Raw genomic sequence first — 12,009 nt, forward strand, 5'->3', positions numbered from 1 at the left:
TCATGTACCTATCTACATATTATGTAAATTACCACTTATATACAATAATAATCTTTACTAGCAAGTTGCAACATCATCCATGGCTTCACCACCATATCTATAACCTCTTGAAAATAAGAGCCTGCGTAGACGAGGGACTACGCGGAGGACAAAAGTCTGTCGTCTAACTACGGATTTCGCGCTACGTACGTACTATTCATCGCTCGTGTGCGTTATGCGACGCTATTCTAAATGTTTGTGGTAATAGTCCGTCCTCTGCGTAGGCTTTAAAATGGTGGAATACGTATAAAATAAAGAGGAATAAAAAAGTATGTAAATTATTTTAAAAAGAAAATATATAAGTAGGTATATTTACTTGCGCTTATTTATTTGTTTCATCACTCGAAATCTTAAGTCCATGCTCTACATTTTATACCCAAGTATTTATTATACCTAATATTAACTTACTAATGAATACGTAGTTGAAACTAGACTAACTCGCGATGTTACTCTTTTTAACCTACTTTGAAAAGGGCTATTTATTACATTAATCTTGTTTAATGTATATAGTTACTATAGAGTAAGACGAACATTTTTATAAGAAATAAAAACATGAAAAAAATTTAGAAGCTTGTTTTTTTATCTACCTACTAGATATATGCCCGCGACTTCGTCCGCGTGGATTTAGGGTTTTTAAAATTCCGTGGGAACTTTGATTTTCCGGGATAAAAATCAGCCTATGTCACTCTCCAGGTCTTTAACTATACCCGCAAAAATCACGTCGCTCCGTTGCTCTGTTGTGACGTGATTGAAGGACAAAAGGTGAAACACACTTTCACATTTATATGGGTAGTGATATTATCGAGGTTCATCTTTCGTTTTAATTTCATGGACAATATTGTACTGATACGAAGGTCCCTTGAGCAAGCCAGCTCTGATTAATAGTTCCAGGAAAGGACGGTGTATGGTGCGGCGTCTTTGCGGTGCTGAACGGGTTCCTGGTACGACTGCAAATAAAATACCAATAGTTTTAATCCGAGATACCTACTATGGATATCGTACTATACTATTTATCTAAGCACAAAAGATAACTTTCTAAACTATCATTCTAAGTTCTAAATAATTAGTCTTGTAGGTAATTCAAAAATTCATGGATAGGTAGGGACATCAGATATTTTTTTATCAAAGGCAGTTCGGGCATTTTTGTCTTTTTAATTTAAACATGGCACATTACGACGGGTAGACTGGAAATAATTTTCTGAACGATTAAAGCCAACAAGTTTTTATTTTTAGAAATGTACATATTAATATAATATTTTTTCATACAAACCCTTAGCTATTAGAGGAGCGGTCGACGTCTGGGGACCGAACTCGTATAGAATCTGAAGATCAGCGTGCTCACCAAACCGGAAACCGAATCCAACTCGATGATCATTTCCTGAATGTAAAAATGTAACTGAAGTGAGTAGCAAGTAGACCTATTCACCTTTGATAGAGATTGCCATCATTGTCCGTATAGAACTATAGAAAATCGTGAACGAGATAGCACAAAAGGTCTAGGTAAATATATACCTTACCTAGACCTTTAGAGCTTTTTTTTAAACCCAACATAACACAAGAGTTCTTTCTTTCTTCTATCTAGGCAGGTTATTAGTAAAGTTAATACCTTACCTATTGACTGGACTAAAAAGAAGTAGCATCAAAAGCACATTAAAGACGATTATAGATTATTATTCAAGTAAATGTTTATTAGGTATTTAGAAAAATTAACTAGTAGATAGGTACCTTCGTAGATCAACATCTTTTCTAACCTTTAAATATACGCGGAGCAAATCCGTAGTATGTAGTGAAACCCATAGCAACATCTTCAGGTATAACCAGGAAAAAACAACAGCTGGGAGAGCCTGGAAAAAATATGATTAGATATTGGGAGATCTTTATTCGAAAAATTTCGGTTTCATATTAAAATCTGTGGCAGCTTCGTGCGCGTTGAAGTCTTTTCTTTGTATATCTAAACATCGCGTTTGTCCGAGTATTTTAGTTTTTCAAAAATTTTGATTTTGTGAAATAAAGTGTCCTAGGTATATCTGACTTCACCTACCTGTGTTTGAAATTTCATCAAGATCGGTTCAGCGGTTGAGACATGAGAATGTAACAGACAAGCAGAGTTACTTTCACCATTATGCATAAAATATAAGTATGGATTTTGTAACTTAACACCATTTTCTTAATTTAGAAAACAGGGTTTGGTAACTTAACATAATTTTTACAATGTAGCAATGGCTAGATTGCAAATAACCTTGGCATAGTGTGTGGACATGCGTGATGCGTGGGTTTACGTTTTTTTTTATTCGCGGTTTCGGTGACATAAAAATGTTGAACATCATTTTCATCATCATCATCATCACCATCATCATGATCACACCATCATCAACTCAGTACCTACTGAGCACAAAAATTCTCTTAAAATGAGAAGGATTCAGCCACGCTGACCAAGTGTGGATGAGCAGACATCACACACTTTGGGAAAATTATGGAGAACTCTCAGGCATGCAGATTTCCTTACGTGTTTTCAGCTTTACCGTTAAAGCAAGTGATATTTGATTGCTTAAAACGCACATACCAAAGTCCAAAAGTTAACCCGGGATCGAACCTGTACCTCCCAAGTAGGAGGCACGAGGACGTCGACTCTATCTAACGGTTATCACGACTCTTTTTGTAGAAAATGATAAGCCAATAGTAATGTTGTGTTGGATGGATAGAATATTCATTGATTTTTTCCCTAAGCAATTAGATACCTAGTCTTTAAATAGATAGGTCTTTAAATAGATAGGAGATTCTTTACGTAAATGTCTCCAGTGGTCGAAATTTTAAAGAAAATTATTTCATTATTAACTTTTAAAAACTTTACCTTTTTCAACTTTTTAAAGCTTAATTTAACTTAACTGACCAATAAATGGCGTGTTTTTATTTATTTACGGGTAGTAATTAAAAAACACGCCATTTATTGCTTACCTTATAGAATAAACGACCGAAAATATAATATAGTAAAACAAAGAGTGATGTTATCACTAAAGTGATCTCTTTCAGGCAAAGAACAATATTAATTTAATATGCTGATCCAGGATAAAATCAGAATATCTCACATAAAATATCCTGTATTCTGTATAAGTATGAGTATAAGATAAACAAATTATACACATAATACTTATTATTTAATGATAAAAAGATATACTTACAGTACAAAATCAAAATGATAACAGAAATGAAAACTATTTTACGCGCCATTTTTATACCACGAACAACTAAAAGCTTTCAAATTTATTTTATTTTATTTTAATGGTAAAGTTAAACTGTCATCTATGAAGGATAGATTCCTAATGGTGAGATTTTTAGCTATTATTTAAGTTTGGTATTGTCCTGGCTATTCTCACATTGATTACCTTCAAAGGTATATAAAGGTAATTAATCAACACATAATGCACGTTTTCGCACGCATAGACTATGTATTATCATTTATCATACATTGTTACGGCATTTAACGAACCTCTCACATATAAAGAAATAGAAGTTTATTTCAAAAAACAAAGACTCGTAGGACACATTAAATATTTTAAGGAAAATAAAATAAACTTAATATGTGAATCATGGTTTCTGCATTAAGTAGTTGAAACTAAAAAAAAGCAAAAAGCTCTTGTAAGATTTTCCTGTATAAATTATGTGTGTGCAATAAAGATTTCTATATATAAACTGCTCACCACTAGTTTGTCGCAGCGACAAGAGCTATCAGCGCAAACTCGCGGTTTTAGCGATTAAAATACTCAAGCAGTTCGCATACGAATTAAAAATATGTATGTGCCTATATCTCGACGATCGGTACGAGCCCTTCAAACTCGGACATTCGCTCAAAGCCCAGCGAAACTATCACAGCTATACAATAGATTCTAGTTGATCGCCAACTCGTTTCTAGTTTTTAGCTCAACTTGTGTGTCGCTAATCGTCGGCGGTCGGACAAGTGTTGTATGTTCCTCTAATTGTTAGGCATTTTATATCAATGTTTTTTAACGACTAATTAATGTCTGCTGCTCTATAATTGAACTTATGACCTATGGTCCGTTCATCGTAACTTGACGCGTGAGTAATATGTTGGCACCATTGCAAATCACACAATAATAAACCCTAAATTTTAAGGAATAAAGCAAACAAAGCAATGGTGCCAACATATTACTCACGTATCAAGTTACGATAAACGGACAGTAAATGTGAGGTGAATACCATTATAGAGAGTGCAATGTTGACTGAGGTTGACTGAATAGAATAGAAATATGCTAATGGCCCTTTATTTTTTTTTACTCTTAAGAAAACAAGGTTTTTCTCGGTAGGAAAGACATTCCAAACCATTTCCAGAGATGCATTTTTGAGCATTAAAAGTTCTTGTAAAAGTTTATTTGAATAAAAATTATTTCTATTTCTATTATAAAAAAGACCTTGGCCTACCCTTGGCTCAGCATTAGCAATGCCTACAGAAATAAGTTTATCTGTGCATGGGCCTTCTCGTAAATCACTATCGATGCTTGAGAAAAATAAAGCCAATGTAAAGTCATATGCAATGACTTCTATGTATAAGTACTATATAGAAGTCATTAGTCATTATGATTGAAGTAGTGAGTAAGCACTACATTTTAAACTGAGAGCTAGATAACTTTTTATATACTTAATTATACCGGTAAGATAAATATTACAAATCTTCTTTCTTTAAAATTACGCGGAAATAGGAGACTAGAATTACTTTTGATGAACAGACACGGAGACACCGTGTCGTATTGTGCCATTTTGTCTCTTATAATATTGAATTAGTGTGTAACCTTTCTAGCTAGTTGAAATACGTCCACCACTCTTGGTTTCACAAATATGAAAGTGGTGGAAAATGTCGTGACAGAACATCCTAAGACAATCATTAACGCAATCAATAATGTTCCTTAACATAATAACTCAAAGCTTAAACTAAATTAATTTTGCTTTACAATACAATCATGGTTCGAGTAGTGAATGGATACGCACACATGAAGAGTGCATTTTATATGTGTATGCAACTGAAAATAAACCAAAGAGTAATGCATTAAGGTTTAAATTGATTGTAATAAAATCCTTATTTGCACTTCGGGATTTAGAGTTTCGAACTTATGGAATAGCCGATGACAATCAAAAGGGATTAAAGCATGATTCATTATAAAAGAATGTCGACCCAAATGTTATGTAATAGAGTCGAAATTTAATAGGTTTTTACATTAGATAAAACCTTGTCGCAATAGTGAAAGTTTTGTCATACATGCGCGGTCAGTTTGGCGGCAAATCTCGTCGATGACAGTTTGTTTTTAATTTTTGCTAAAAAGCTAAGTGCGAGTGTTGTGAAAATGTGTTCATAGTAAAACTTTTTGTATTGAAATATTCAATATGGAAATTCAACTGGTTATTTCCTGTTTCTTACTTTCTTTCGGTGAGTTCTCTACAACCATAAGGTGTCTAGTTTTAAGCTAATCTAGGCGCTTAGTCTAGATTCTAAACGAATTAAGTACTTATGTATCTTTCGTTTAGCAAAGTAGGCATTTAAAAAAAAAAGATTATTTTTTGCTAGTAGTTATACTTATCTACTTAATATTTAAACTGCAAAGCGTAAGTTTGTAACAAAAATATCGCTGAATAGCATTATTTATGATCGGACCCTTAACCGGCCCACTACTGAGCCGGGTATCCTCTCAGACTGAGAAGGGTTTAGGCCATAGTCTGTCACGCTGGCCCAATGCGGATTGCTAGACTTCACACACCTCTGAGAACATGGAAAACTCTCAGGCATGCAGAGTTTCCTCATGATGTTTTCCTTCACCGTTAAAGCAAGTGATATTTACTTGTTTTAAAACGCACATAGCTCTGAAAAGTTAGTGGTGCGTGCCCGGGATCGAACCCCTGACTTCCCGAAAAGAAGGCAGACGTCTTAACCACTAGGCTACCACCGCTTTATAGCATAGCATTATTATTGTCAAAAAAATATTAGAAACTAGAGGATGCCCGCGACTTCGTCCGCGTTGATTTACGTTTTTAAAAATCCCGTGGGAACTCTTTGATTGTCCGGGATGACAAGTAGCCTATGTCCTTCCCCAGGTTGCAAGCTATCTCTGTTTATATCATTAATATCGGTTGAACGGATGGGCCGTGAAAAGCTAGCAGACAGACAGACACACTTTCGCATTTATAATATTAGTATGGATTAATCCGTAGATTATATAAATACGGATCTAGGATGGCCAGTAAGATCCTAGAGGTTTTCTAAAAAATAGTTTTTTCACTGTGACATAACTAGTAATAAAATCGAAGGACAATTACTAAGTAAGGTGTGCAAAGCAAAGTTATCTTGAAAATAAGTACTTACCTAAGTAAATAAAGTTTTCTTAAAAGTTACGTGAGCGCGTCCACCTCACCTTAACCCACTGACATTAATTTTAATTACATATCTACTTACTGGGAACCCGTTATGTGATAGGATATTGCAAAAAAACGGGTATTTTTAGCGTTCCGTACGTCAGGGTGCCAACGGGACCCGTAGTACTTTACTAGTTACTAAGCCTCCGTTGTCCATCCATCCGTCCGTCCGTCTGTCAGCGGGCTGTATCTCGTGAACCGTAATTTTTAGAGAAAATTTCTATTGTCGCTATAGCAATAAATCCATACTTAATTTTATAAATGTGAAAGTGTGTCTGTCTGTCTGTCAGTCTGTCTGTCTGCTAGCCTTTCACGGCCCATCAGTCCAACTGATTTTGACGAAATTTGGTACAGATATAGCTTGCATCCCGGGGAAGGACATAGGCTACTTTTTATCCCGGATAGAAAGAAAGAGTTCCCACGGGAATTTTAAAAACCTAAATCCACGCGGACGAAGTCGCGGGCATCATCTAGTACTTAATAAAAATTTCAAAATAGCTGCTAAGATGGTGGTGAATAATGTCTGTCATTAAATTGCAAATTTTTAATACATATACAGTACGCGACAGGTTGAAATGGCAATCGGGGAGGGAACACTCCGAACACCCTCGCAGCCCCCGCGCTAACCCGGTGCGGGCGAGCGTGGGGGACGTGCGCGTGTGCGGGGCGTCCCCCTGCCTCATACCCCGATTGCCATCTCAACCTGTCGTGGACTATACCTACTGGTTTGAGTTTTCTTTTACGATGGTACGGAATCCTTCGTGCGCGATTCCGACTCGCACTTCACCGATTTTATTTTATTTTGTGAAACTGTCAACATCAAAATAAATAACGTGAAAGTTAATAGGTACCTACTGGCTTTTTTTTTGTTTCCAGCTGCATGTGCCGTTATAATTCCTGAAGAGCTGCCATCTTTGCTGTCAGTAGCGTATTCCAACATCCCACCTATAAAGAAAGGTACCTATTTACTTTAAAGGGGCTCAGGCCGGTGCTTTCTTCATACAAACGTAGGAGGGTAATTACTACATTATTTGATACTGTTCGCTCAAAACTAAGTATTATATCGATTAATCTCGTCATTATCTAGGTTTATTGATATATATGAATAAAATATTGATTTTAAAGTTACGAGCCTCAAAAGATTCCTATTTTAACACTAAATTTATGACCACTTTGGGCGTAAATAAATAAGATTAGGGGTATGAAAATTCTAAAGAAATTTAACATTAGACATAGTTTATTTATTCATTAGTTGAAATAAGTATACTTTGCAAACATAAAGTTAGTAGTTTTTTCTCAAAAATATTTTTCCTGAACCCTTGATTTCGGTGAAAATTATCGTGCCTCCTCACCTTTCTCATACAATGTCAAGTGAAAAGCAAACAGAGTCGGTCGAGCATACTGCGTCACCTTAATATCACTACCCATATTATTTATTGCGAAAATGTGTTTGTTGGTTTGTCCTTCAATTATGTCGCAACGGAGCAGTGGATCGACTAGATTTTTTGCATACGTTTAGTTAAAGACCTGAAAAAAGATCATCTAGTGATCATTGGATGCACGCTTAAGTAGGCTATCATGTAGGTATGAAATATTAATATTACAAGGTCAAGGTCAAATTTAAAGGCTAATGTTTTTTACGTAATAAGTTGTTTTGAACCGCATTCAAACAAAGGATGTTAGTTAAAACAACTTTTTCGCGACCTTCGGTTTTACCGCGCTGGATTATTATCTAGAATACAAGTAAACCTCGTTTTTTGATATGACTATAAAACTAATAGGAGCAGGATTTTATGCACGCACTAAGCCTTCGATTTAGTTTTTAAAAAAACCATTAGAAATCTTAGATTTTTCGGGATAAAAATGACTAGGTAATCTAGGTCTTGACGACCTCCCTGGCGCAGTGGTGAGCGCTGTGGTCTTATTAGTGGGAGGTCCCGGGTTCGATTCCTGGCAGGGGTTTGGAATTTTATAATTTCTAAATTTCTGGTCTGGTCTGGTGGGAGGCTTCGGCAGTGGCTAGTTATCACCCTACCAGCAAAGCCGTGCCGCCAAGCGATTTAGCGTTCCGGTACGATGCCGTGTAGAAACCGAAGGGGTATGAGTTTAATAAAAACTGCCATACCTCTTCCAGGTTAGCCCGCTATCATCTTAGAATGCATCATCACTTACCATCAGCTAAGATTGCAAGATTGAGGGCTAACTTGTATCTGAATAAAAAAAAAGGTATGTCACTCTCCAGGTATTCATCTATGTATCCATCTATCCATCTAGGTATCCATTCAAAAAAATCATGTCGATTCGTTGCTTCGTTGCGGTGTGATTGAAGGATAAACTAACTGACCAACAAATCCACAAGCACTTTCGGATTTATGAACTAGTTATTGTTTTAGTGTAGACCAACGAAGGTATTCTAAAAACAGCTTCGATTCCTGTAATAGGTATAAGTTACTTTTATATGTGGAGTTTTAACATCCTCTCTTCTTTTCTCATTATAGTAATACTAGCTTATGCTCGCGACTTCGTCCGCGTGGACTACACAAATTTCAAACCCGTAACCTCCTTAGGGGTTGAATTTTCAAATATCCTTTCTTAGCGGATGCCTACGTTATAATAGCTATCTGCATGCCAAATTTCAGCCCGATCCGTCCAGTAGTTTGAGCTGTGCGTTAATAGATCAGTCAGTCAGTCAGTTAGTCAGTCAGTCAGTCACCCTATGCATTTATATATTTAAGATTTTTTTTAATTTCCAGGTACAGACTCGAGGGTAGGCTTTGGCTTCGCTTTTGGCAACCATGCTGACGTTCAAGTTTTGTTGGAGCTCGGTCCACAGACTGACACGATGAGTTTAAGTGAGGATAGTTTTTATGATTTTATAGCGTAGGATAATATATTGTGGCATTTGGCAAAGTGGAAGTAAAGGGACGAGTTTTTCTAAAATGCTACAATGAAAACTTAATTTTATCTCCAACTAGCTGACCCGGCGAACTTCGTACCGCTCGATTCTTTTTCAGGCATTTTTTTAAATTTTCTCTCCATAAGAACCATCCCCGTACTTCAAAGAATATTATGAAAAAAGAATTAGCGAAATCGGTTCTGCTGTTCTCGAGATTTGCGATCAGCAACACATTCAGCGATTCATTTTTATATATTATATAGAGACTAGCTGACCCGGCGAACTTCGTACCGCCTAACACTCGATTCTTTTTCAGGATTTTTTTAAAAAATTTCGGTCTGTAATAACTATCCCCGTAGGACTTCAAGGAATATTACGAAAAAAGAATTAGCGAAATTGGTTCAGCTGAGCTCGATTTGCGATCAGCAACACATTCAGCGATTCATTTTTATATATAGAGACGATACGTAGGTAATAGGTACCTACTCGAAATACATTTGGTTACATTTTGCAATTTGAAAAGAGTAACTGCTTTTCTTGAGTTTCTTGCCTGCTCTTTTCTGTATAATCTGCTTTCCTAACCGGTGCGGTGCTAGAGTCTTGACGTGTCATATTTTCTCAAGTTGTCTACATTCAATAAATGTATTATTTTAGAAAATTAAGTATAATATTTATCTATTTTACCTCTTATATGCAATATTTACCTAACTAGGTCCTACTCCTTATTTATGAATAACTGTACTACTTAGGTACATATTTCTAATTAATTGTAATCAATGTTTTTCAGATGGGCAGCCGTTCCCTAAGAGTGGCAATAGTAACAGCAAACGGCAAGCACCGTCACCACCAGCGAAAATAAACAAGAACAGAGAAAAGGTAAGCCCCAAATCAAACACAATATACCAAACTGCAAACCTTTTTTAGGGTTCTGTGCCTCAAAAGGAACAACGGAACCCTTGTAGGATCACTTTGTTGTCTGTCTGTCTGTCTGTCTGTCGGTCTGTCTGTCTGTCTCTCTGTCGGTCTATCAAGAAACCTACAGGGTAGGTTCTTTCCCGTTGACCTATAGAATCATGAAATTTGGCAGGTAGGTAGGTCTTATAGCTGACATTCGGGGAAAATCTTAAAACCGTGAATTTGTGGTTACATCACACAAAAAAAAATTGTGGTCATGAACTAATAATTAGTACCTACATATTTTCAATTTTCGAAGTAAGATAACTATATTAAGTGGGGTATCATATGAAAGGTCTTCACCGTTACATTCTAAAACAGATTTTTATTTATTTTTATGCATCATAGTTTTTGAATTATCGTGCAAAATGTCGAAAAAATACGACTGTAGTAAGAAACCCTCGTTGCGCGAGCCTGACTTGCACTTGGCCGGTTTTTTAACTTTTGAACTTCCATCCATTTTGAACTTTATTTTTCAAATATCCTGCAAAAACTTTTCCGAGATAATAAGTAACAGATATGCCTAAGTAACCGTCTCCAAGACGCAATTAAGTTTGTAGTTATCTCTGTACAAAATAAGTGATGCTCGTGACTTCAGTCACTCGGAACTCTGTACCAAATTTTGTCAACATGGGATGAACATATTATGGGCCGTGAAAAGCTAGCAGACTATTTTCGCAAAATATATGAGTATGGATTTTACATCTTACTATGGTTTAGGAGTCAGATCTAAGCTTTACATAATATAACACCACTAAGTAACGCTACTAAGTAACACACACAAAACAAAAGAATACTAAACATACACGCGCTTTTTATCATCCTATTTATTGTTACTCCGTTACAGTTCCTTCAAACTGATGCGGGGAAATACTTACAAAATTGGGCCCAGAAGATGAAAAATCCTCCAAAACCTGTGAAAAGGCCAGCTCCAAGACCCGGTGATGTCATAAATCTAGAAGATTCCGTGGTAGAACTAGTTAAGAACGAAAAAGGGGAGTATGAGATACACCAGCCGAAACCCGGTCACATGCCGCAGTATGTGCTGGATAGCCTGAAGAGGTTATATGGGGAAAAGAAAGAAGAAGCAAAGAAATTAGTGGAGAAGAAGCGAAGCGAGGCGGAGATCAAGAAGATAACAGAAGATTTGTCTAACGTTGATTTGGATTAAATAAATGGCGTTGTTTGTAGTTGTACTTATGAAGTTTTTTAATACCTAACGTTGTTCCTCGACTGCAATCTCACTTGGTGGTTTATAAAGATATAGCTGTTTAAGATGGTAGTGGAACTTGGAAGGTAATATTTAACCCTTACCTACCATACCACTAATTGGTTTCTACGCTATGGTGTCATGGCTTTGCTGTGGGGTAGTAACTAGCCATGACCAAAGCCTCATACCAGAATAGATCGGAACCAGTTTATAAACAAGGTAAGCCCATTGAAGCTGAGGCGAGTCAGGTGTAAAATAAAAACATATTCAAAAAATTATTTACATACTTAAGAAACAATCTCCTAAAAAATCAAATAGCAAATCTAAGTACATACATTGTACTTAGATTTGCTATTTGATTTTTTAGGAGATTGTTTCTTAATCACTACTCATCACTACCTCACTATTCCCCACTAGTCACTTCCCATAATTAACTACTCATATTATAAATGCAAAAGTGTTTTTGGTTCTTGGTTTTTTGGTTCGTCCTTCA

The 12,009-nt window shown here is 36.1% G+C and overlaps 1 protein-coding gene and 1 long non-coding RNA gene across 2 annotated transcripts; one reads left to right on the top strand and one right to left on the bottom strand.

The window, feature by feature from the left end:
• Positions 1–774: 774 nt before the first annotated feature.
• LOC138402730 (uncharacterized) lies at positions 775–1,945 on the bottom strand. Its single transcript, XR_011237074.1, has 3 exons — positions 1,791–1,945; positions 1,310–1,417; positions 775–986 (listed from the first exon to the last, which is right to left on the bottom strand). It is a non-coding gene; the product is annotated as an uncharacterized lncRNA (long non-coding RNA).
• A 3,384-nt stretch (positions 1,946–5,329) lies between these two features.
• On the top strand, positions 5,330–11,504 carry snsl (snustorr snarlik). The gene is made up of 5 exons (XM_034972355.2): positions 5,330–5,476; positions 7,333–7,413; positions 9,210–9,308; positions 10,140–10,228; positions 11,154–11,504. The coding sequence occupies exons 1-5, from the start codon at positions 5,434–5,436 to the stop codon at positions 11,475–11,477; spliced, it is 636 nt and encodes a 211-aa protein (XP_034828246.1). The 5' UTR covers positions 5,330–5,433; the 3' UTR covers positions 11,478–11,504.
• Positions 11,505–12,009: the final 505 nt, after the last annotated feature.

This window comes from Maniola hyperantus, chromosome 9 (assembly GCF_902806685.2).
Source record: "Maniola hyperantus chromosome 9, iAphHyp1.2, whole genome shotgun sequence".
NCBI lineage: Eukaryota > Metazoa > Arthropoda > Insecta > Lepidoptera > Nymphalidae > Maniola > Maniola hyperantus.